Source organism: Xenopus laevis, chromosome 9_10L (assembly GCF_017654675.1).
Source record: "Xenopus laevis strain J_2021 chromosome 9_10L, Xenopus_laevis_v10.1, whole genome shotgun sequence".
NCBI classification, from domain to species: Eukaryota; Metazoa; Chordata; class Amphibia; order Anura; family Pipidae; genus Xenopus; species Xenopus laevis.
This window is the reverse complement of record NC_054387.1, coordinates 57,890,651-57,918,226: the sequence shown is the minus strand read 5'-3', so window position 1 is coordinate 57,918,226 and position 27,576 is coordinate 57,890,651. Positions and strand designations below refer to the sequence as shown.

The following is a 27,576-nucleotide window of genomic DNA, read 5'->3' as shown; positions in this document are numbered from 1 at the left end:
AATGGTTTTAACGTTTAATTGTGGCTATTGTTATACAGTATCTGTTACACTCTCAGTGATTTGAATGTGTGTGTGGGTGAGGTTAACTCAGATGAACTTAAAGCATGTAAAAGCCAAAAAGTATGAGGGTATAGCTTATTGTGTGCCCAGAACATTCCTTCTCTGTATATTTGTATTTATACATATGGGTGGGAGGTGCCATATCGTTTCCCTTAGGCAGTACATTATGAGGATATAGCTTATTGTGTGCCCAGGACATTCCTTCTCCATATATTTATACATATTGTTAGGAGGTACAAAATTGTTTCCCCTATACAGTACAGTATGAGGGTATAGCTTATTGTGTGCCCAGCACCTTCATTCTCTGTATATTTGTATTTAAACATATAATAGGGAGGTGCAATATTGTTTCCCTTACACAGTACAGTATGAGGATACAGCTTATTGTGTGCCCAGAAAATTTCTTTCCTGTATATCTGTATTTATATTTATGGGTAGGAGGTGCCATATTGTTTCACTTAGACAGTACAGTATGAGGTTATAACTTATTGTGTGTCCAGAACATTCCTTATCTGTATATTTGTATTTAAACAGTTAGAGGATAAAGCTTATTTTATTCAATGGTTCTAATGGTACTACTTAAAGGGCACCAGTTGTCAAAAAATATTATCCCCAACCAATTTTTTTTTAAAAAGCTACTGTTACCCACCTTGGGTTCGGGATAATATTTTTTAGCAGCAGGTGCCCTTTAAGGCCCAACTATGACCCATCTCTGTAGCCCCAATGGTGCAGCAAGGGAATCACTATGTACCCACTGCAGTACAGTGCTTTACTTAATATAAAAGGGTCACGTTAGCCAAAAAGAGTATTTTTGGTCAAGCCATTACAGGTGAGACAACGGAAGGATAATTATGGTTAAATTATTGGTTAAATCATTTAAGCTCAGCCAGTCTGATGCGTTCAAATCCAAGAGGAGGATCTGGGAGTAGTATCTGAGCACAGTGTGGATGGGATGCCTGGGGCCCAGCAGAAAACTTTAGGCTGAGGGTTCACTTTCCAAACTTTTGTATCTCCTCACTCAACCTTTTTATTCACCTAGTCTCTTTTATCTACATACTATACTCTATTCTTCCATTATTAAGTTCCCATAAAGAAATATGGAATGACCACGAAATAGGCCAAATGGTCAGAAGCAGGAGGCCCACTGACACCTGGGCCCACAGGGAGTTTTCCTGGTATCCTTGTAAGCCAGTCCCACACTGTGTGAGCATGAGAGCTGGGGCTGCAGGGTGCTTGTTGCCATAATGAATATATCATGCAGTGCAGGCATGCTGGGGCTGCTGGGACATTGTTACATTACAGTAAATGATTGTATGAGTCAGCGCCTGACCAGCAATGCTGAGACTGTGTGAGTCAGGAGCCCTGGGCACTCTGAGTGTATAAGGTGCCTTAGGGTGCCAGCTGGATCTGTCACATGACATGGCACAGAGAGAAAGCCAAACCAACGTGATGCCATAAGGGCAGCCCTACAGCCACACTGTCAGATGGAACGCTTTCTACAAGGAGTGGTTTTATTAAGGTGGTCTTTATTTGCAGAAATATATGGCTAAATGGGGCGAACATTAGTCTGGCATTTAGATAGTGTGAGATATTTGTATAAGAAGAAGACCGTCTCTATAAGTGCACCTACGTAGTCTGTGAGACTGTGCCAGCCCCGGCATCTATCACATCTCCGTTCCACCTTAACAGTGATACTAGCACAACCCGTGGAATAGTCCATTGTGTATTGGAGGGGGGGTCTTCGGTCAGGGGAATAAAGTGGACGCTCGATAGGGCTCCCAGCAGAGAGTTAGCGGTAAATGAAGGGATTGTTCAAATTAGCGTCGATGGAGAGATTCATTTCGGGGGGTTATTTCCCGCAGGTGAAGCCGAGAGCTGCAGTGGAGAGGGAGATGCACCCCTGCGTGCGATCTATTTTTAGCAGCAGCTGTTGCAATATAAAGAATGGGAAGAGGAGAGGAGGCGGCATTTCTCTGTGTAGGTTGTCGGATTGCTGCTCACTTGGTACCTGACATGAGACAGTGCCCTGCCTAGTTCGGCCTGGAGGCCCCTGCTCAGGTATTTTTATAGGGTAGTGCCAACTGGGGAGGGTTGGTATGTGCCAGGGGGCAACTTTAGTGAACCCAAAAGCAGACAGTGTAATTGGCTCTACCCATACCCACTGGATAGACCATTTAGTGACTGTACCCCAGACCAACTGTATGTACCTCAAGCCCACTGCATGTACCCCACAGGGATATTAAGTATCTCTAGCCCACTGTGTATACCCCAAACCCACTGCATGTTCCCCATATGAATATTAAGCACCCCTAGCCCAATCTGGGTACTCAATAACTGCTGGACGTGCCCCCCAATTTCACTGCATGTACCACACATAGATGATATTTACCCTAAAGAAACGGTAAAACCCACATTATGTCCCTTGTAAGGACTCTGCCAGTTTGCATGCAAAGGTCAAGCATCTACTGTACCTCCACTTGAATTGATATATACAAGCAGGGGTTGGTTAATCAGTGGGGGTAAAGCCTTGAGCCTGAATCTGTCTTTATTACAGTCTCATCAGTGGCATGTATTGCCTAGTAAGGTTTCCTACGCGGTATCAGCAGTACCACTACTGTACATGCTTGTTACATGGGAGTAAACGTTTGTGTGCAGGGTGTAACGTGTGTATAGTAACAAGGACACTTACAGATGAACTGTACTCAGGCAGGTAAAGGGCCATATTAATCAGTCAGCAATGAAACCTGGTTCCCTATAAATCCTCACACTGTGTGGCTAATTAGAGGCTCATTTAAAAGATGTGGCTCTACAGAATCCAGTGCAGTCTTCAGCAGGAATCTAAAAGGTATGGCAAAATTGTGAAAATTGAAATCTGGGATGGGGGGGGAGGGTGTGTGTGTCGCAGAGTTGTGCTCAGTACAGTAGAAGGAGGTACATCAGTGTATGACCTCATGAGGATTAGACATGACATCATCATGATACTACTAACTGTCACTGTTGGTACCTACTGGGTCATTGAGCTGCCGGGTGCTTCAAGTCTATGTTGGGCATTTTGGGGCTGTATTTTATGTGCCCAAAGTTGTGCTGCATAGATATATTGTCATGGAATTCATTATTAGCGGAACTTAAACTCCCATCACCCTTCCTTAGTACTGTGCATCATTTGTAAATGTGGATATTATAGGCAAAGCTACATTAGAGCAGATTAATCCCTTCAGCACATGTGCCATGGATAATGTTTAAAATCCGACGGGTGGCGGGAGAGTGGCCCTGATGTAATGTTGGTATAAGGTATTTACATTCTGAGATGGGGAGTGTTGCACAAAATGCATGGACTCGTATAGCTGCAAATCTTCACCTGAGTGTTTCCCCAGGGCAAGCAGTGATCATGTCCGTATTTTCCCCATCACTAAATGGTCACTGCAGCAGAGGAGCTTACAATTAAATATCGCCTTTCAGGGGGAGAGCCAATAATTTTTTAGACTGTAACAGAAGGCGTGAACACAAGGCGGGGGGGGGGGTCAAACAAACTGCATTCAATTAGTTTCTGCTCGGAATCTAGCACACTCTCCTAGTGCCCCAGGTATTAGCAGTCTTAAACTGCTTGCTAATATGAAAATATAATATATGAATATTACTTGCAGATGTGCTCAGAAGATCATCGCTTACATCAATATATATATTTATATATATATAACGCAATATGTTGGCGCTATATAAATACATGTTAATAATAATAATAATAATAATAATATATATATATATATATATATATATATATATATATATATATATATATATATATATATATATATATATTTGAGCTTAGATCCCCTTTGACGCATGTACCCTCCCCTTTGCTCATGTAGTTTTGGTGATATCAACATGATAACCCCACACATTTGTTTTACCGTCAGAGCAAGTCAGGCGCAGGTTAAAAATGGAGTATGTGAAAATGTTTCTGCCCTTCTAGAATCTCTCTCACCGGTCAGTGTTTGGCATGTGTATCACACATATTTGTGCCTAGTGGGTGCAGTTATTGTGCAAGCCCCTCAGTTCTAGTTCTCACCAGTTTAGCAATAGGAACCTGTGCTTCCTGATCCTATTACTGTGTCTCACCCGTGACTTTCTTTATTTCATATTCCAACACTCTGTACTGGGGCCCAGGGTGCCCCTTCCTGCACGTCATCTGTGGATTCCGTCAAATGCCAAAGGGCTGCTTTAAGATGTCAGACAGTCACTATTTATTGGGCCTGTGGGGGGCTGTTTGGGTCTCTGTGTGCTTGAAATGACAGGGACTATTTTGAATCCCTGTCCAGGCCTGCACATCATCTATATGCCAACATTCAAAGTATTTCTAGATGTCCCTCATTGCTGTAAACATATTTGTTATATGAGGATAGTGGCTCCCCAACTGTGGGACTGACCCCTCTGTGGGACTTGTGCATAAAGAGGACTCGGTTGAAGGGCAATTATGTTGAGAATTGGGTTGAGTGCTTATTTGTTCCCTGTTTTTATAGATCTTGTTTATATAACCTTGTTATGAGCTAAGGGGGCCCAGCCTAAAGGCCAGTTAGTATGAGATTTGAGGTGAGTGCTTATTTTTGCCCTGGGTCCCCCTGGAACTATAGCAGAGTGACAGTTAACCCCAGTGTTTCTATATCTGTAACCGTGTTATGAGCTAAGGGGCCAGTGAGATTAGGGGTGAGTTCTTATTTGTGCCCTGGTTGTGAGCTTGGGGGGGCTGAATAAATGTTGGACCTCCAAGGGCTTGGACGAAAAAGTCCAGCAGCGGACAGACAGTGATTTAAAGTAACTTGCACTGGGTTTTTATTTTTGCACGTAAAACTAGCTATAGTACCTCTGTGCCATTGTACAGACTACTGATCCTGTTGATGTGAAATGAGGCGAAGTACAAAAGTGACACATTGTGAAAACATAAATTCTTTTTCCATTGCAACACAGAGTTGTAAACACGTCACCTGCCGTTCCTGTGTTACTATAGAGTTGTGCCACAAACAGACACCTCCCCAACTCTCACAAAATAATCACTCTGTTGTGTGACTGGCCTGACTCTCCCGTCATCTACCAGGTCCTTTTCCTCGGACCTTAAATGTGGCACCTATGAACTAGTCACAGCTTTAAGAAAGATACCCAGTTTACTGCATGTCAAAGTAGATACAGGTATGGGACCTGTTATCCAGAATGATTGGGACCTGGAGTTTTCCAGATAATGGATCTATCCATAATTTGGATCATCATACCTTAAGTCTACTAGGAAATCATGTAAATACTAAATAAAACAAATAAGCTGGTTTTCCTTCCAATAAGGATTAATTTTATTTTAGTTGGGATCAAGTACAAAGTACTGTTCTATTATTACAGATAAAAAGGAAATCATTTTTAAACAGTTGGATTATTTGGATAAAATGGAGTCTATGGGAGACGGCCTTTCTGTAATTTGGAGCTTGCTGGTGGCAGGTCCTATCCGACATCTTTATGGGATTAATCTCATATGTAGGAACCTCAAGCAATTCGATTTTTCAGTACTGTTCCCACTAATTTTACAGACTAAAATCCTATGTTTTAAATGGCAATGTTCCCTCCATACAAGTTAAACACAGATCTGACTGACTACATAGCCTCTAAACAGAAGGAGATTCAATAAATGTTTTTGGCTAGTACTTTGGCTAGTACTTCCAGGTACAGAGCTCTGTTTGCGCTGGGAAGAAAGCTGTTGGCTATGCGGGCATTCTGTGAGTTGTATTTTAAAAGTATTTCTAGAGCCTTATGGGCACTTTTGATCCCTGCTAAAAAGGGTAACTTGCAGGAGCTACTCAATACAGTTATTCACACAGACTCACTCAGAAGTCTTTGACCCAGAAAATAACTTGTGGCTCCAATGAGACTATAAGTAATAACCCATAGTACAAAGGCTAAGGGAAGTCTAGCATTGTGACAACAATAAAAGGCACAAACAGCACTCATATTCTGCATGTATACTCTGGAGCTTACAAAGCAGCAAAGACTGGAAAATGAAACATCCATGAAGTTCAAGCCTCCATTCAATTAAATCCTAAACAGTCTAATTCATTATTGCCCCTTATATACAGTATTTAGATATAATGATCATATCGCCTTACTGACTCTGCTTCAGTGTAAACAATCCAGCTTGGCCAGCCTTTCCCTATAACTGAACCCTCCCATTCCCTTTATCAGCTTAATCACTTTTCTCTGTACTTTCACTATTTCATTATTGCCCCTTATATATTTATATATAGTGATCATATCTCCTTACTGACTCTGCTTTAGTGTAACCAATCCCAGCTTGGCCAGCCTTTCCATTCCCTTTATCAGCTTGGTTGCTTTTCTCTGTACTTTCTCTATTTTATTACTGCCCCATATATTTATGTATAATGGTCATATTCTCCATTAACTGCCTAATTAGCCTACTGACTAATGGGGCGGGGGTTGTCATTGTGTCTTTTCTTGGTCAGTACAAGCGCCTTGGATAACTTCAGGGAACCTACTTTCACCTTTAGTTAGACACAATTCTGACATTTGCACTATAGTCACTGGGGGTCACTGTTACATTGCTCTGTATGATTGGTCTTTTCCTTGGACAGAGCATGCAGTTTAGCAGCTTATGGTTTTTCCCACCTTTTAAGAAGAAAAGCAATCCTGTTGGACAGGAGTTAAATATAAAGTCACCAAAATAGTGGTTCCTGTCTAAGGGTGAAGACACGCCAAAGCAAATGATCACTATTGGCTATTTTGTATGCGTGACAAGTAACTGCTACTTGTAGCTCTGTGTGTCGTCACCCTAAGGCTCCTGCTGTTGTCCTCCTGCATATTTTTCCAGGCTGAAAGAAGCAGATCTGTTCAGTGCTCCTGCTCCATTGATTTGAATCCGATCAGTCTGTGCGCGGTCACACACAGCGGAGCTGAAGCTAAGGTCATCCCAAATACACAAAGGGATGGCATCTCCGGGCTGACCTCCGCTTCTGTCTTGCTTACATTTAAATTCCTTTGTTTCTATAGTGAGTTACCTTAGCAAGCACATTGCTCATTAGATCCTATTTGAGTCCTGTCTTTTCATCTTCCAGTCTGTCATTTAGATCACTGTGTGGTTGCTATGGCAATTGACCTTGGCTACTAAGGTCACCACCTTACATCCAAAATGTGTTTTGGTGTTTACACCAATTTAACTCGGTATTTTTCAAACTTGGCATTAATACTAACAAATACACCAGCCTCACACTTTTTTTTATACAATTTCAAGTGCCAGGAGTCTTGTGTTGTGAATGCTACACTTAAAATTAAAATATAGTCTTGGAATGGGCTGTACTTTCCCTTTTAAGACACAGGGTTGCAAGTTCTTTCTATCCTGCACTGATCGCTTGCAGGGGGGTGTTTGCTGTGCACGTTCAGCAGTGAATTAGTTAACTTTTCACTTTTCAGCACAGACAGCAATTAGCACAATTCCACTGGCATCATCCAGCTCTCACATCTAATTAACATTCACGCCAGGCGTTTGTTGAAAGGATCTGAGTGCTCGGGAAAAGGGGGTCCAACTGCCACGTTGCTGGGAACTAGAAGATGTGGATTCAGCGCAGCAGAACTAATTCTGGTTTCTTGGCCACTGCGGCCACTAAAATGATATCATTATTAACAGGCCCTAGTGTCAAGATTGTTCAGCTTATTGTGTGCCCAGAACATTCCTTCTCTGTATATTTGAATTTATACATATGGGTAGGAGTTGCCAGATTGTTTCCATTAGACAGTAGAGTATGAGGGTTCAGCTTATTGTGTGCCCAGAACATTCCTTCTCTGTATATTTGGTAGGAGTTGCAGTTTTGTTTCCATTACACAGTACGGTATGAGGGCTTAGCTTATTGTGTGCCCAGAACATTCCTTCTCTGTATATTTGTATTTATAGATATAGGTAGAAGTTACCATAGAGTTTCCCTTAGACAGTACAGCTTATTGTGTGCCTTCTTTTTTTGTATTCATAATATGGGTGCCATAGACAGTACAGTACAGAACATTCCTGTTTTTTTTAATACATATGGGTTGGGATTGCCATATTGTTTCCCTTTCTTACGCCCCTGTTTGGGGAACTCTCCTATGTTGCCCCATGACCCCTCACATCCTATAATTTATTTGAACAATTGGAATGGCCTGTAGAATGCTGATGTCTCCGGTGCTTGTGAAGCAAGGACATGGGGGTCTCCTGTGTGATTATTATTTGCTAATTGATTAGGGAAGAGATGGTGTTCCTTTTATAAAGAGGCAGAGACTATCTGAGTGGATGAGCACAGTGATATGCTGCTGCCTGGGATACATTGTAACCTGCACCCTACAGGCAATACCCTCTGATACATTGTAGCATTGATGGGAACATCTTATTGTCCCATTATATCCCTATACACACAGCCGTCTCATTTTTTTGTCTTTGCTTATATAGGCTAAGTATTTCAGTACTAAACTTGCTCCCAGTGGCGTAACTAGTTGTTACTGGGCCCCATAGCAAATTCAATTTAGGGCCCCAAAATATTTATAAGTTGGCCTATTTTACCAAGATATATTAAAATTGCTAATTAATTAGGGTCTCACTGGGCCCCCTACACTCCTGGGCCCCCCTGCAATCGCAGGGTCTGCTTCCTCTATAGTTACGCCCCTGCTTGCTCCTGTGTGAATAGTAGGGATGCCTCAAATCCACTATTTGCGGAAGCAGCCAAATCTGTCATAAAGAATATAGTGGACCCCAAAACCAAATCGGAACACTAGTTTGCATATGAAAATTAGGGCAAGGATGGGTTAACAAGAACCTTGCACACAGTGCGCAGGGGAAAAAAACACAATTTCCTTGTTGATGAAAAGTCACATGTAATCAAGGATTCGGCTTGGCCAGGCACTTGGGATTCTGCTGAATAAGCCTGAATCCCAAACTGAATCCTGGATTCGCTACTCCTTAGTGAATAGTCAGCATTCCTTGCCTCCTGATCTACTCATGCACTTCAGCTGTCATTCCTAGCACCCAACTTCATTCCTACCAGCCTTTGTTCTGCATAGTTGGGCATCCCCCTATTCTGGTTGATGTGGTCAGTGACCCTGGCAATAAGAATAGCCAGATAGAGCCTATGGGAAAAAAGCAATACAAATGTAATTAGACCAAAAAAAGTCTGTCAGTTTCCAGTCTGACATTCTGTATCATTAATGCAGCCAGTGAGGTTAGCAACTGTAGAGCACAGAGCCATGGAAGACTACAGTCATTTGGTACCTGCTTTTACCACTAGTATGACCCAAATATGTAGATTCTGTGCTGCCGGAGGCCATCAGGAAAGGCTTACATTGCTAAACTGCAGATCTGGAAAACAAAAGTATGTCATACTAAAAGTGTAACTTACCCTTTAATTAAAAATATCTTGCCTCCTGGAAAAGATACAGAAAGTCCCATAGTTAAAACTAAGCAACTAAATTTTTTTGGTCAGTATTGTTTATTTATATTGCGGCAACATATTCCACAGGGCTGTACAAAAAACCCTTCCATTCCCTTTATCAGCCTCAGTGGAGGCTACTGTATGGTTTTTAAAGGGGCAGTTCACTTTTAATATTTAGCATGCTATAAACTATGACTGTAGTTGGTCTTCTTCCAAAGCAATCATAAGTGTGGAGAATCACTGGAAGGCAAAAGGTATGGGCATAAGGTCGTGACTTTATCTATAAACTTGTGCCTTGTACCGAATCTGAACGTTCGGCCCTGGGGGTCGGATTACAATACTGCGAATGGGCACTGACGGTTTCGCAGGATCGCATCAACTAGCTGATGCAGTCCTGGATTGTAGAAAAAAAATCAAACTTGACCGATCAATATCTGGCCGATTTTTGGCTTGATATCGATTGGGAGGACCCGTAGTGAGCCCCCACACATTGGCAGATAAACTGCCGAACGGTCTAAAGGACCAATATCTGCATCTTTAATCTGCTCGTGTATGGCCACCTTTACCCCATTGGGTGGCAGAACAAGTGAGCAGAGGGGAGAGACCACAAATAAGGAGCGGGTGTAGTTTCACACGTTAGAGATGTGCCCACACGTACTGAGCAATTCCTGGAAGCCAACAGATTTCTGCTTAGAAAATCTCAGTTTAACCCTTCTGCTGCATTATAGGAGAATTGTCATAGCGACAGAGCTGCACCCAGACTGCAGTTAAGGACAAGTCGGTTGTCAGAAATTATTCTTACAATTTGTGATGGTTTATTAAAGATCTCCCACAAGCTGCATTTCCTGCTGCAAGAAGAAGATGCTGCGATCAGTGTGTCCGAGACCCTCACCCTGGTACATACAGTTGCTTCTGCTAAGGGCAGTGGCCGACCGAGATTTGTCACCCGCAATTATGTATGTGCGACTGCGGGGACTAAAAGACTCCCAAAATGCATTCGAAATCACTGAAATCGCTGGTGGTAAAACAAACATATCATGAAGTCGCCCGAAGTTTCCTCAGCGATTGTGTTGGTTTTACTGCCAGCGATTTCAGTTATTTCTAACGGAGATGCATTTTCGATTTGTCACTCACAGTCATGGGCGAACAATCTACCCATAGGCTGCTGCCCTAACTCTTTGGGACACACAGCATGAGTCAGATGTTCCAGCAGGGGTCATTATTCATGTTCCCATTTAGCATGAAGAGGAATTTAGGAGTAATTAAATCCAGGACCTGATCATTATCTGCCCCATGACATGGGGTTGGTTGACAGCTCTGTAGAATGCCCTATTCTTAGCAACTTAATTGGTCTTCGTTTTTTATGTTTAATACATTTTTAATTATTTATTGTCTTCCTCAAAACCTATTGCTCTGTGTGGCTACAATTTTATTTTTGTTGTTTTTTATTCCTTATCTTTCTGTTAAGGTCTCTCCTGTTTACGTCTCTGTTAGGCTTGGGTGAATTTCACCCGTTTCGTTTTGACAAAAATTAGCTGTCGCCGACGCCCATTAAAGGCGTCATATTTATTTTATTTTTTTTGATGCGCGACGCCTTACAAGTCTTTCCGAGGCAAAACAGGGTGAAATTTGCCCATCCCTACTCTCTATCTCTCTTTCAAGCAGGGTCGGACTGGGGTGTCCGGGGCCCACTGGGGCTGCTGTCCAGGGCCCCCCTCCAGACCTACACACCCATCCCTGCTGCACTGCTGCTGCTGTGTGCACTTCTGCGCACTGTACTTTCCGGGCGGCCCTGGCAGGAGTGATGGTGCATGCACTGGTGCGCTGACGTGTGTGCGCAATACGTTTTCTGGGCGCCCGCAGCAGGAAAGGGCCTGGAAATTGCACATCTGGGTGCAGATCTGGGCTGGCGGGGCCCACAAGAGCCAGGGGCCTACCGGGTTTTTCCCGGTGTCCCGCCGGCCCAGTCCGACCCCTCGTTCAAGCCACTGTCTGGTTGCTAGGGTAAAATGGATCCTAGCAACCAGTTTGCTGCTGAAATTCCAAACTGGAGAGCTGCTGAACTAAACAAAATCCATAAGATATGAAGACCGGTTACAAATTGTCTACCTCATACCATTGGGATCCATTATCTGGAAACCCTTTATCCAGAAAGCTCTGAATTTACGGAAAGGACTCCATTTTATCCAAATAATCGAAAAAAAATGTAAAAAAAAAGATTTCCCTTTTCTCTGCAATAATACAACCACACCTTTTAAGTGATCCAGAGTAAGATATAATGAATATAATGAAAGAAAAACCAGCTTACTTAGTTTACTTAATATTTACATGACTTTATAGAAGACTTAAGGTATGGAGATCAAATTATGGAAAAATCAGTTATCCGGAAAGTCCCAGATCCAGAGCATTCTGGATGACCGGTCCCATACCTGTACTAAAATCTAATTTAATGGTGAATAAAATAATGGCAGTTTACAATAAGAGCGCTGAGTATCTGTAACAAGCAGTGGGTGGGACTATAACAATCTGATGGAAGTAGTGATGAGCGGGTCAGGGTTTCCCTGACCCGCACCCAGGACTATAACAATCTGATGGGAAGCTACAAGGGAAAGTGGCAAAGAGTCTGTAAAAATAAGAAATTGAGAGGGCATGATACAGCAATATAATAAGGTACTGGAGTAACATAAATGGTAGTTCCAATCATTGTGAATTGTGAACGCAGTGGAATAATCTGCATTTACCCTGCTTGATGTTATATATAGATCAGTGAACAGCACTTGTCTATACTTTTTTTAAAATGAATACAGTTATTTGGCCTCATCATTCCCCTGTAACAGGCTCAGAATCCAAGAGTCTCAACCCATGCTCAGCCACAGTGCTGAAGTAATTGTAAAGCGCTTTAAATGTGTAATGCGCCGTGCAAATTGGTATCAATAATCTGCTCAGGCAGCAAAGCCGATTGCTCCAACCTCACAACAATAAAGATTAAATCTGCCTAGTATGGATAAGGGGACATTCAGTCCCATGGGGCGGGGGATATCTCAATGGGGGGGCTGATGAATAATCTGTATATATGCAGAAGGGGGTCTCTCCAGTCTAGGAAGGAGGTTTGGTTGGTAATGAAAGTGGGATTTAGAGATCACACAGATACCAGAAGGCCGCTCTGAGAATCAGTGATTCCAGCTCTGATGCTGATATTTTACCCCTTCCTCCAGTCCAATATAACAGGAGTGCTGTGGGGAAAGCAAGGGGATATACTAAACTCCTCTTTAGATTTGATGGAGTTATTTCAGCTTTAACTGGGGGGCAGGCAGTGTTATTTTATGCGTCATTGTAGAGAATGACAACTTGCCATTGGTTTCCCTTTTCTATTTTTTTTTTTGTGGTTTTAGGGTAATTTAGCTGTTTATTCTGCAGCTCTCCAGTTTGTCATTTTAGCAATCTGGTTGCTAGGGCTCAAATTACCTTAGCAAGAGACAAGAGACTGGGATATGAATATGAGAGGACCTGAAAAGAAAGGTGAATTCTCAAAAGCAGAAACAATAATTTTGTAGTTTTACAGAGCATTCGTTTTTTAAATGGGAGTCAGTGACCCCTATTTGAAAAATCACGATAATAAAGGCAGTCAGATGGCACTCACACAGCAAAATGTGCTTACAATTTGTGGTTTATTAAGATCTCCACACAAAATTTTGGGGTCTACCCTCTTTCTCAAGTGTAGAACCCCCAAAGTGATGTGTGGAGATCTTAATAAACCACAAATTGTAAGCACATTTTGCTGTGTGACTGCCTTTATTATCATAATGTATATGGTAGTGCGGAGCAGCACAGTTCCCAGATAGAGCACCTCAGGATTGCATCAACGGAATTTGTATTTGTATTAACAGAGACCCCTATTTGAAAGTTGGAAAGAATCAGAAGAAGACAAATAATTAAATAAATAAATAAAACTATACATAATGAAGACCAATTGAAAAGTTGATTAGAATTGGCAAATCCTACAACTTATTAAATGTTTACTTAAAGGTGAACCAGTCCTTTAATATGTATTGACTGTCTCCATATGACCGACCAAAAATAATTTGCCACACAGATTGCAGCTACTGTAGTTTGTTCTGATCACTGCTCCCCACTGCAGGTTGGTTTCCACAGAATACGATGGGCTGGTCACACAAGCTGCGCATAAATATATGCAGTTGGTCAGTTTTAAAAAGCAGGGTCAGACGTATCCAGGAGCAAAGAGTCGGGCAGGCACTGCCTTGGAATTTAGGGACACTCAATAACTATGATTTTTATCTTGTCTTTATACCTTACATTTTATGTGGTTGCGAAGTGAGGCAGATTTGCGTGGGTGCCCGCATGATGATTTATTCACATAAATTAAAAACTTGGAGGAAAAGTGTTGGCTGAAATCCACGCTGAATCCCCACATGTGTGACTGGAGTCAGAAGAGATTAAGAGGCGCCTGAATACCCACCTCATTCCTCATAGTTGTATCTCGGCTCAAAAACACCCCACAGACACGTGTTTTCAGTAGCAATTTACTGTTTATCCATATTATTGAACAGCTACTCCCTGTGCTGGTTACATTTTACTGTAATATCTCTCTCTACCATTGCAGGTACAAAAGGGGACATTATGGCAACGAGTGCTGTTCTGAGTGACAACCTCCCAACTTACAAGCTGGTAGTGGTGGGAGATGGGGGTGTAGGAAAGAGCGCGCTCACCATCCAGTTTTTCCAGAAGATTTTTGTGCCTGATTATGACCCAACCATAGAAGATTCCTACCTAAAGCACACGGAGATAGATGGACAATGGGCTATACTAGATGGTAAGGAACATAACACTATTGTAAGGCTGAGGCTGCAGGCTGAGTTATCCAGGGAACTCTGAGCATCACTTGTGTATTCTAAGGGATAATGTACCCCCTACTGTAAATTATAAGGATATTAGAAGTCAATAAAGGGTTCTGTGACCCTATACATTAAATGCACATGGCTACAGGCGAGTTATACAGGGAACATTGAGTATCACTCATATATATTGTAAAATATATCTATATATGTATATGTATACTGTATGTGTGTGTGTGTGTATATATATATATATATATATATATATATATATATATATATATATATATATATATATATATATATATATATATATATATATGTGTGTGTGTGTGTGCACAATGTAAATACATCTGCATGGAATGGGTTGTTTAATAAGATGAGAGACTGGGGGAGACCAGTGAGCATCGTAACAGAATTTTTGATGTACTAATTCATTGCTGTCCAACTTCTGTGGTACCGAGGGCCAAAATTTTACTGGCCTATGTGGTGGAGGGCCAATAATGGAAGTCAGTGTTGGCCACTCCCCCTTTTAAACTACACCCACTGTAAACCACACCCATGTTACCACAAGCACTTTTAAGATCATATCCAAATTAACGGTGGTAGCACACCAAAAAACCAAATGGTTGGTGCTCACTGCAGGGAAATTCCTCATCACTCATATGTGAAAATTGAAGTCATGTTAAAACATACCCTTAAATACATATGCCTCATCCTGCCCTGTGGATAATACAACAACCCCCCAACACATGATTAAACACCTTAAGGTGGCCATACACGGGCATATAAAGCTGCCGATATCGGTCGTTTAGACCAATTTGACAGCTTATCTGCCCGTGTATGGGGGCTTCCGACGGGTCTTCCCGATCGATATCTGGCCACAATATCGATCGGGAAGGTTTGATTTTTACCCGACAGACCCGTCCAAGCCCCTTGGCATATCGTAATTCGATCATTCGACCATGTGGCCGAACGTTCGAATTACCCCCGATATAGCCATGCCTTTAGCGGCATATCGGGGAAAGATCGATGTCGCCAAACGAGCGGATCTTTGAGTCTTTGGCCAGCTTTAGGGGCCCTTAACAACAATTTCCAAATGCTAACAGACCACAAGAACAAACCCCCTAACAGGCTTGCCTTCCACGGGTAGTGTAGGGCAAGCAGAGAATGGCACACACAAGCAGCACTGGGCAAGCTTGTGCCAACTCTGCTGGAATAAATATCCTAAAACGCAAAGCCAAGTGTCTGGTGTGCTTCCTCCCTATGGGAATTCATGCAAGCAGAGAATAGCACACACAAGCAGCACTGAGTAAGCAGAGAATAGCACACACAAGCAACACTGGGCAAACAGAGAATGGCACACACAAGCAGCACTGGGCAAGCAGAGAATGGCACACACAAGCAGCACAGAGTAAGCAGAGAATAGCACACACAAGCAGCACTGGACAAGCAGAGAATGGCACACACAAGCAGCACAGAGTAAGCAGAGAATAGCACACACAAGCAGCACTGGGCAAGCAGAGAATGGCACACAAGCAGACTGGGCAAGCAGAGAATGGCACACACAAGCAGCACTGGGCAAGCAGAGAATGGCACACACAAGCAGCACAGAGTAAGCAGAGAATAGCACACACAAGCAGCACTGGGCAAGCAGAGAATAGCACACACAAGCAGCACAGAGTAAGCAGAGAATAGCACACACAAGCAGCACTGGGCAAGCAGAAAATGGCACACACAAGCAACACTGGGCAAACAGAGAATGGCACACACAAGCAGCACTGGGCAAGCAGAGAATGGCACACACATGGAGGGGAGGCAGAACAGAGCAGAAGACAGGTAAACCTATCATTCTAATATGTACTACATACAGTGACAAAGTGCTGGTGCCCCATTAGCATTTTGAATAAGGTGTGAACAATGTGGGCAGTTTCAATGTGGGTCTCAGGTGTGAACAGTACAGGCTTTAGGATACAAACAATAGAGTTGTCAAGTGTGAATAATGCAGGGGGATCACAGATGTAACAATAAAGGGGATTAGAGTCTGAATTTGAGGTTTAAACAATGCAGGGCCAGTTAATCTCTGAAGTGGTACCTTTTAAATGTTACATATGGCAAGCAGACACAGCATGTGGGGTGCGGCCCGCGGGTCACCAGTTGGACAGCCCTGCACTAATTGATGCACAGTTGGTACTTTTCTGCCCCTGTACTTAACTCATACTATCCACTGCTCATTTCATTCTGAAACTCATAAGACTTCCCCTTGGAATCTGATCTGGCAGCTGTAGTTTATTTCTCCCAATATTAGCACTGGTGCCTGCAGCCAGGCCACAGAAGGGTTAATCTGGGTTTTTGTTTGTTTGGTAATTTCATGAGTGAATCAGTGGAATTTGACGTAAATGATTCTCTCTTGCTGTTCCTCTTTAAAAGGGCCATGATGTGCCTGACACATTAATTATAGATGGCAGTGAAATGCAGCGTGTGCAATACAAGAGATTATTCTTAATAAAAGCTGATTACTTCTGAATCCAAAACAAACCCTACATTTTATAGTCTCTATTTCTGGGCCGTGTCCCTTTTCCTGTCACCAGCATTAAAGGGCCATTGTTATCAAAATTAAAAATGCTTATTTGTGCCAGAAAACAATGTATAATATTGTGCAAAGTGGTGTAGATTTGGGAAAACTGATTTGGGAACTTTTCATGTGTCTTTACAACAGCAGTCTTGCCTTACATTATGGCAGCAATTCCAGATATACAATATTCCCAGGATTAAAACAATAGCCTCAAATCAAAGAGCACACTTACTTGGCTTGTTCTATATACTCCAAACCACACTGCTGGGATATAAAATGGCACATTCCTATTATATTTGTTGAAAAAATATTAATTTAAAGGAGAACTAAACCTTAAAAATAATATGGAGTAGAAAGGCCATATTTCATATTCTAAATGTACTGCCCCAGCCTGAAGTTTAGAATCTCTTACAGTAATGAATGTCATGTAAGTGAATCTGAATTACTTATCAGTCTTATACAGTGATTATATATTCTATATATAAATTATATTGTGAGTCAGTCCCTAAGCTCAGCTAACTGAAAGCAGCACTAAGCATGTGCAGAGAAGGTGGCTATAGGGGGCATACAGTAGAACCCCCATTTTGTTTTTCAGGGGACCATAAAAAAATTATGTAAAATCAGGGAAATGCATAAATACGTATAGGTGGGACCACAAAACAACAATGTAAAATTAAGGAAAACTTAAAATCAGGGGATGTAAAATGGGGGTTCAACTGTATTTAAATTCACAGATCTTCACTGCTAAATGGCTGTGGTAGCCTTGGACTGGTACAGAATCTCAGAATATAATGGGCAGCTTTTCTAGCATACTTCTTTCTTAGGCTTTAGTTCTCCTTTAAGAATTAAAGGAAAATTTTGGTGTTGACCGAATTCTTATGAGAGTTAATCATGATCGAAAACCCTGTTGGCACTGACTTGATTGGAAGCACAGCACTTCTCATACATAGTAACAAATCAAAACATGCAAATTGTAGGTAAGCCAGTTGGCACAGGGTACTTTGCTACCCTGTTACACCTAGGACGCACAGCTTGATACCCTCATAGTTCTGCGGAGCCCAGGGCACTAAATAAGCACTCACCCCAAATCTCATTCGAACTGGCCTTCTGACTGGGCCGACTTAGCTCATAATGAGGTTACAGATATATAGTAACATTGGGGTAACAGTCACCCTGCTATAGTTCCAGTGGTACCCAGGGCACAAATAAGCACTCACCCCAAATCCTGCTATAGAAGCAGATTCTCTAGCAAGACACACATTCCCCTATGTAATATGTAAAACTGAATAAAAATTACGTCTAAATACCCTTATTAACATGACACATTCTTCTCTTTAGATTCCCTCAAGCGAGCCCAGACAGTTGCTTTGCAACGAGCCTGTGCAGCGAAGGGTTAAATTGCCTTGACATACTCTGTTACTGTGGCTGGAAGGAGACAAATCTGTGCTCTACACTCTCCTTAATCTGCACCCCTCCCTAAACGTCACTGCGAGCTGAGCCGCACCCAGCTCTCACCTGTAACCTGTATGGGCAAGCTGTAAGCACGAGATGCCCACCTGGCAGGAAAAGGTTACTACTGAGTAGATATTAATGGCAACGTCATTATTACGCTGTATAACCTCATCTCCTTCACTCAGCCTTAAAGTAAAGATGTAGACAGACTCTATGTGGGTTCTGTTTGGGAGAGGATTCTGTAGCTAAACAACTTTAGGCATTCAGATATGTGCAGAGCTTACTGCATGGAGACAGTCTTTTATTTATTTATTTTTTTTACTTTTTTTTTTTTTGCTCTGGTATATTTGTCCAGCTCTGTCCCATTATTTTTGTTTTCTTAAAGGGATTCTGTCATGATTTTATGTAGTTTTTATTTTTAAATTACACTGTTTACACTACAGATAATTCACTCTACAATATAAAATGTAATTCCTGAACCAGGAATAATATTGGTGTGTAGGCATTTCAGGTAATTTTGCCTGGTCATGTGCCTTCAGAAAGAGCCAGCACTAGGATGGAACTGCTTTCTGGCAGGCTGTTCTTTCTCCCACTCAGTGTAACTGAATGTGTCCCAGTGGGACTTGGATTTTACTATTGAGTGCTGTTCTTATACAGTATCTACCAGGCACTGTTATCTGGTTACCTTCCCATTGTTCTGCTGGTGGGCTACTGGGGGGGGGAAAGGGAGGGGGTGATATCGCTCCAACTTGCAGTAAAGAGTGACTGAAGTTTATCAGCACAAGTCACATGACTGGGGCCAGCTGGGAAACTGACAATATGTCTAGCCCCATGTCAGATTGCAAAATAAAATCTAAAAAAAAATCCGTTTGCTCTTTTGAGAAACGGATTTCAGTGCAGAGGCCTGCTGGAGCAGTACTAGTAACTTATGCATTTTGAAAAAAACACTTTTTCCCATGACAGTATCCCTTTAAGAAGCAGTAGCTGTAATATTGTTCATTTATGAAATGTGTTTTATATTTGGGAACATAACATAATACACTATTCCTTATTTCATTATACTTCCCATTATGTTTGGTAACATAATGAAAAATATTTAAATGTAAAGTATCTCCCTGATTAAAGAAGCCTCCCACCATTTCCAGGAGTTGCATCCTTTTATAAGTCACTATATTTCATTATATCTGTGCTTTGACTGCAGCTATATGGAGGTGTAGGCGATTTTCTGTTTTTGCCTATGGAAGGAATTGTAAGTGGAAAGCGGTTCAGCAGAATATTGGTTGGATACCTCGTTTTCAGGCTTATAATCTAGTGTATCATGTATATGTGATCTGATCAGATGCGTAAAAAATGCATAATTAATACTTGATTCCAATTTAGAAGCCAAAGCCTATGGGTCCCACTGTAGTGATCTGAGCCTTTCATGTTCATAATACAGGGTAGGACTACGTAGTGAGGTACTTTCAGTGCCATATTCTGGTTACTATGTTCTTCAGGCACTGTAATCAATGATACATTTTCATTTCTAGTGTAATGCAGTTAGGAGACACCTGATTGGTGACATTAATGGTGAAGATGAAGACACAGGAGGATATTACCAGCAAGGGCTTGGAGTGAATGGCTTGATGCCCCACACCAGTTACACTGTTCCTTGTGTCCCCTCAGTGCTGGATACGGCAGGCCAAGAAGAGTTCAGTGCCATGAGGGAACAGTATATGAGGACTGGGGATGGCTTCCTAATCGTTTACTCAGTGACGGACAAAGCCAGCTTCGAGCATGTGGACCGTTTTCACCAGCTTATCCTCAGGGTGAAAGACAGGTGAGTACCCATGTGATAAGATGGATTCCAAAAATCCCAGGATCAGAACTGTACCACAGGTAGGGTTGTCACCTGGATGGGATTTTGCTAGCCCAGCTAGATAGCTTGATGCCAATGTTATTAAAGGGGTTGTTCACCTTACCGTTAACTATAAGTATGTTATAGAATGGCTTATTGTAAGTAATTCTTCAATTGGTGTTCATTATTTATTTTTATTTTTTTCAATTATTTGCATTCTTCTGACTCTCTCAAACTTTCAAATGGGGGTCACTGACCCCATCTAAAAAACAAATGCTCTGTAAGGCTACAAATTTATTGTTATTGCTACTTTTTATTACTCCTCTTTCTATTCAGGTCCTCTCCTATTCATATTTCAGTCTCAGATTCAAATCAATGCATGGTTGCCAGATTGCTGAAATTGCCAACTGAATAGCTGCTGCATAAAAAGCTAAATAACTCAAAAAACACATAATAAAAAAAAAGATTGCAGATAGTCTCAGAATATCACTCTCTACATCATACTAAAAGTTAACTCAAAGATGAACCCCTTTAAAAGGGAAAAAATAAAGGAAGGCCAGTATCGATGTTCCCTTTAAGCTGTGCACACATCAAATTGAGACCACCGGACACAACAAATTGTGTAGTGCACAATGTGTGAAAACACAACTTTTTGCATTTATTCTGACCTGCAAACACAAGTTTAAAATGTGCGCACAAAAGATTTTTTTTGCGCAAATAGCCTAGATGGAATTAGAGGGAACATTGGCCAGTATGTCTTTCCAGAATCGGTGGCAACCTTAACCACAGGAATCAATCCCACTGGCTATAAAGACATCCAGCCCTTTCTTGAGGCTATCTAATGTATCAATCCGTACAGCTGCTACAAGTGCATAAAACCCATAACTCTTAGGGGCAGATTTATCAAGGGTCGAATTTCGAATTCAAAAAGACCAACCGAAATTAAGCAAAGTTTTTATTTGCCCAAATAGGTCAGTTTTCAAATCCAATAGGTCCGTATTTGGCCAAAATCGAATCCTACAAATCAAAGGAATATCGCATTTGATCTAATTTGAATCAAAGTTTCCCCCCCCCCCCAAAAAATGTGATTTTTCAAAGTCCACCAATTGACTCCAAATAGGTCCTAGGGGGTCCCCCATAGGCTAGAACAGCAATTCAGCAGGTTTTAGATGGTGAATGATCGAAGTCGAATTTTCAAAGAGGCAGTACATGATAAACTTCGATATTCAAATTTTTTAAATTTTTTCAAATTCGAATCTAACTTGGACTATTCCCTAGTCGAGTTAAACAAAAATAGCTCGAAATTTGAAAATACACCTCGACCTTTGATAAATCTGCCCCATCCTGTAACCAAGTTTTTGCACCTTACTGGTGAAGCCCTTTTAAAGGAGAACTAAAGCTTAACTAAAGAAGTAGGCTAGAAATGTTGTTCATTATGTTTTGTGCTTCTGTACCAGCCCAAGGCAACCACAGCCCTTTAGCAGTAAAGTTGCGTTTCTCCAAAGATGCCCCAGTAGCTCCCCATCTTTTTTTCTGCCGATTCACTGCACATGCTCTGTGCTGCTGTCGCTTTCTGAGCTTAGGGGCCGACTCACAATGTACAGTACAATATACAGTACACATAGAATGGAAAAGTTACAATAAAAGGCTGATTAGTAATTAATACAGATAATTACTACATGACAGCACAGAAACCAGTGCAACTAGTATCAGAATTTAATAATCAGCCCTCTAGCATCAGCTTATATTACAGACAAACCTCATTTTCTGCTTGATAATTTGCGACGACCCCTAAGCTTAGCTTCTCAACAGCTGCTCAGAGCCCACTGAGCATGTGAGTGTCACAGACACTTTCCAAGATGGTGACCCCCTGTGACAAGTTTGAAATCCTGGATCATTGCTGCTATTGACAAGCTGAAACTTAAGCTGGTGCAATAAGCTTAGTATGTAAAATATGGTATTTTTAGACATTCATTTTTAGGGTTCAGTTCTCCTTTAAACCCCAGGCCTCATCCCGAACCACAACTACCAACAAGCTGTTTTTTGTGAGCACATGGGCAGAGCCACTACTGAACACAGCAGTAATCATCCCAAGCTATCATCTGTACCCCACCCAATTCCTCAGTGTCAGAATATACAGTATAGAGAGACTGGTTTATTTTTCAATTGAAAGTTGTCTCCAGTATTGAGTCCAGAGCAGGTAGTGGGTTCTAGGCACTGGTAGCACATAAACTGTATCATGGTGTCTGTTTCAGAGAATCCTTCCCTATGATTCTGGTGGCAAATAAGGTGGATCTGATTCATTTAAGGAAAGTCTCAAGTGAACAAGGCAAGGAGATGGCCACAAAACACAATGTAAGTACAATGTATGGGATAGTTTTGCCAGGAGAAACTATAAGGCAGCAACCACCCATTAGGCATTGACTGTCAATATGTGGATATTGGCAAATGCCAAAATCTGCCTGAAGAATTCCTTAGACATTCGCTATTTAATGGCCCGTTGGGTCCTCTGTGTAACTGAAATGCCAGGGCCTATTTTGAATCCCAGTCCGGGCCTGCCATCCATATTTATAAATACAAAAATACAGAGAATAAATGTTCTGGCCACACTAAGCTATATACCCTTATGCAGTACCTGTGTTAAGAATACTATGTGGCAGTCCCCCACTCATATGATTTTGCCTTTCAGATTCCTTACATTGAGACAAGTGCCAAGGATCCACCTCAGAATGTGGACAAGGCCTTCCATGACCTTGTCAGAGTCATTCGGTAAGTAAGTCACCCAAATGTACAGCCATCGAAGTTCGGTGTACTAAAGGGGAAAAATACGTTCCTTTTCAGCTGTACATGAATATACCTTCAGCTTAGACAATACAATACTATTTGCAGACTGCACACAAAATTTACCAGCATAATTACCATTCTTTCACTCTCGCTAATTCAATAAATCCCATTTGAATGAATGGAGACCAAAACTACACAGCATATTTTAGATGGGGGGGGCTTACCAGTACTCTGTAAAGTGAAAAAAATATTCTTTCACCTTCAAATCTACCCCCTTTTAATACAGCTCAAAACCTTGTTTGTCCTTGCAGCTATTAACTGGCATTGCTTGCTACAGCCAACTTTATTATAGTTACATAGTTACATAGTTAAATTGGGTTGAAAAAAGACAAAAGTCCATCAAGTTCAACCCCTCCAAATGAAAACCCAGCATCCATACACACACCCCTCCCTACTTTTAATTAAATTCTATATACCCATACCTATACTAACTATAGAGCTTAGTATCACAATAGCCTTTGATATTATGTCTGTCCAAAAAATCATCCAAGCCATTCTTAAAGGCATTAACTGAATCAGCCATCACAACATCACTCGGCAGTGCATTCCACAACCTCACTGTCCTGACTGTGAAGAACCCCCTACGTTGCTTCAAATGAAAGTTCTTTTCTTCTAGTCTAAAGGGGCGGCCTCTGGTACGGTGATCCACTTTATGGGTAAAATGGTCCTCTGCCATTTGTCTATAATGTCCTCTAATGTAATTGTAAAGTGTAGTCATGTCCCCTCGCATTATCTATAAGGACTCAAAGGTGATTCTCCATTATGGATTTGCATAACACCCTATTAAGGGTATATGTGGCAGCATAGTTTTACAACCTAGGTGCATGACTTTATATTTATATGTGTGAAATCTCACCTGCCACTTAGCTGCCCTGATTGCCTGTTTAAATAGAACAAGAAAGTGATGAATTTCATTCCAACGCAGTGGGTTGCTGCAAAATCAGTGCTTTATTCGACACAACATGTTTCAAGCTAGGCTCTTTGTCAAGTGTAATGACTTGACATTACACTTGACAAAGAGCCTAGCTCGAAACATGTTGTGTCGAATAAAGCACTGATTTTGCAGCAACCCACTGCGTTGGACTGAAATTCATCACTTTCTTGTTCTATTTGATATTGGCTTCATTGGACGGAAGCTTAGTGATTGAACAGTCTGGTCGAATCCACTCTATCCTGTCCTGATTGCCTGTTTGTCAAGGTCCTGCTGCAAAGATGCCACATCCATGATGGAATTAACTGGACTGCATAGTTTTGTGTCATCTGAAAACACTGATACATTACTTACAATGCCCTCCCCTAAGTAATTTATGAACACGTTAAATAAACGTGGATCCAATACAGAACCCTGCGGGACCCCACAAAGAGCCCTACTCCAAGTAGAGAATGTACCATTAACAACCACCCTCTGCACCTGAACAGTGGGTCTCTGATTACTGACTCATTAGCTCTCTGAGCATGGAGACTACTTAAACCTTACAGGGACATAGGTGCCGACGACATATTATTAAGAACACAGCTACTACATTTGTTTTCCCAAGTTTTCCGAAGTTTTCTTGGGCCACTTCGGAAAACAAATCGCTCCGAGTGCCATCCAGCAGGCGATTTATATTTTAGCCAGTGGGAAGGCAGAGGAGGCAGTTCGGGGAGATTAGGCACCCTGAAAAAGAGGAGAATTGTCGCCGGATGACTAATATCCCCAAATCTGCCGGTGTGCCCTGACCCTTAAGCAAATGTATAATTACATTTGTGGGTGCCCAGCAGGAAGGCACCCAATTTAAATGGTCAATGTGAGATAGGGAAAATCACTTTAAAAGGGCAAAAGCTCCATCTAGTGAGCAAAGCTTATTGAACTACTTTACATTGCTTTCACTGGCACATAGAGATTAGAATTTGACCCAGCCTATCCCCCATATTGACCCCTGGAAAGAGCGCAGCATAAAAGCAGGAGCTACAAAGAATCTGTGTTCTGTATCTGACCTGGTGAGGGTGGCAGTATAGGTGATTTAGCCCCCACTCCTATACATCTTCCAGTTTCCCTTATGTAGATCTAAAACTTTAAATGATGAACACATTTTTTTTAAAGACTCTATAAAGAGAAAAGACAATAACATGTCGCATCTTAACAGCACTGTCCACTTCATACTAAAAAGTAATTCTAAGCTGAATTTTTCCTTTAATTTCCAAAAGGACTGTCAGAGCCTATATTGACACTTAGTATTACCTTGTTAACAGGCAGCAACTCCCAGACAAAAGCCAAAAGCGAAAGAGAAACACCAAGTGGAGAGGCGATAGAGGGACCGGGGTTCACAGGCTGCAGTGTGTCGTATTGTGACTGCCCATTTGCCCACTACTGGCACCTCAACACTGACTAATGCGGACTAGTGACAGCATGCACTGTACCAGAACCCTCTGTATCCCATGCTGCGGACTGCAGCACCAATACTTGAAGAGAGGCCAAGCTGCATAGATCTGTGCGGGTCACCAAACCATTTCTGAGAAAATGGGCACAACCCTTCCAAACCTCAGGATTTCCCACACGGCGGCAGCATTCTCAGTTCAGGAGCTCGCTGCCCGCACTCGGCACATTCACTTTTTCTGAAATACGGAAGTGTCCGTTCTTGTCTTGTTTAGATGTGGTACTGGGTGGGTTTATTGACGGGGTTTGTGTGTCCTCTTCTTGTGCGTGGAACAAATCAACTTTATGTTTTTCATTATGGTAAAGCTGATGAAATGTGGTAGGTTTGTCCATGTCACTTCTACATTTTCAATGTAATAAGGCCAAGAGCAGGACCAATTAACCTGCCCTGAGCTGGAGCAAATCGCAGCTTCTCACTTTTCAATGTAACTTCTATATCTCCAATTTTATTGGACTGAGAGCACCAGCTAGAGAGAGAGAAAAGCTCCTGATTTGTCTGTGTAACGTCTTTATCTCCAACGTCAATACAGCAGAACCCATTAACCAGTCCTGTGCGGAAGAGAAAGAGTTACATCTTCTAATTATCAAGCACTGCCAACAACAAACTTGTAAACAAGTCTCAGTGGAAGATATCCAATCAGCTTTCCAGTTAAGGGATTTTTTTCGGATCCAGCTGCTCCCTCTCAGGGATTTAAATGCCACTTTTTGGTAACTCTTGCAGAAAAAAGAGACATAAAGAGTCATGCATGGGTCCAAATCTATTGGGCATTTGCCACATGGTTTTGTGACTGGCCTTCAAGTGTATTTGCACTTGTTCTTTACTCTGTGAAATGAGTGATGTTCTTAACATGAGATGCTGAGTAACTGCACTCAGTGCCATCCCCGTGGCCAATGAAGTGTAGGACACATAACTCAAGCAAATTATTGGATTCTGCCCCGGAGAGTTTGTACTGGACCCAGAGAGTGCAAAAAAACACTGCCTTTACCAAAATGATTAAATATCTAGATAGTTCTTGTGGAAGTAAAGGTTTAGTGTTGTGCTGATGGTTACTAATTCTGGGTTACTAGACCTTTGTGTCTAATTTCCATTTGGTAATATCTTTTGGAGCAGAATATCCTGCGAGTAGCATGTCTGGAGTCCTGCAGGTAATCTGTATGTGCTGTAAAGGGATTCTGACATCATAAAATGCCCCTTCTAAAAAGGTGTTTCATTTATTTATATGCAGGTTATATACAATTCTCTGACCCAGTATGTATTTACTTTTCTATGTATTTTAAAAGTGCCATGGTTCTGTTTACTCTGCCTTTGATTTTGTTATCTTTATCACTCTGCAAGTTAATTGTATGAAGGCCCGTGTCACACAGAGACACATATTTCTAATGACAAGAATAAAACAGTTGCAGACTTACTGCCAAACTAAAATAAATATTCCTTGTGTGACATGACCCTAAGACCAAGGGCACACACAATAGAACCATGGTCATGTGCCCCTTCCTTTAGCTACATTAATAGTATTGACACAATAATGTGCGGGCCAACCCGATACCCATGGGTTTACCCATAGGTTGAGCATGTTAGGGCTGACGTCAGCACACCCTTTGTACACACACCTTAAACTGCCAGCTTCCTGCATTCTTTTTTTTTTTTTTTTATATTCCTGCACTTGCCCCATCCCTTTTGTGACATCATTGGTGGGGCAGGTCTATATATAAAGAGGAGGAGGTGGTTTCTGGGATAAATCTGGTGCAGGTAGAGTTTTTCTCAACCTACACATCACTAATGCACAGTGTCACCCTGTGTGGGGCTACACGGAGTTAATAGCAGCACAAAAAAAAAACAAAAGTATGCATTTTCACACCAATATCAGTTTAACTCCACACAGGCTGAGGCAGTGCCTGTTAATGGACCTACGGGAAGGAGCTATGGTTGCCATCTTTTCTGGAAAGAAATACCAGCCTTCCAATATTTTTTTCTTTTTCCCTATTAATAACATTGGCATCAAAGTCATTTTTACCGGCCAGGCCAGTAAAATACCGGCTAGCTGGCAACCCTATTAGGAGCGTAAAACAGTGGATCCACTTTCGTCCGCCTGTGT

The 27,576-nt window shown here is 41.7% G+C and overlaps 1 protein-coding gene across 1 annotated transcript; it reads left to right on the top strand.

The window, feature by feature from the left end:
- Positions 1-2,068: 2,068 nt before the first annotated feature.
- mras.L (muscle RAS oncogene homolog L homeolog) lies at positions 2,069-25,398 on the top strand. The gene is made up of 6 exons (NM_001092037.1): positions 2,069-2,118; positions 14,125-14,334; positions 20,049-20,202; positions 22,476-22,575; positions 22,910-22,989; positions 25,297-25,398. The coding sequence occupies exons 2-6, from the start codon at positions 14,142-14,144 to the stop codon at positions 25,394-25,396; spliced, it is 627 nt and encodes a 208-aa protein (NP_001085506.1). The 5' UTR covers positions 2,069-2,118; positions 14,125-14,141; the 3' UTR covers positions 25,397-25,398.
- The last annotated feature ends 2,178 nt before the right edge of the window (positions 25,399-27,576 follow it).

Coding starts and splice junctions, on each gene's coding strand:
- mras.L (NM_001092037.1), top strand. CDS start 14,142: ATGGCAACGAGTGCTGTTCTGAGTGACAACCTCCCAACTTACAAGCTG. Junction 14,335..20,048: donor ACAATGGGCTATACTAGATG/GTAAGGAACATA, acceptor GTGTCCCCTCAG/TGCTGGATACGGCAGGCCAA. Junction 22,576..22,909: donor AGATGGCCACAAAACACAAT/GTAAGTACAATG, acceptor TTTGCCTTTCAG/ATTCCTTACATTGAGACAAG.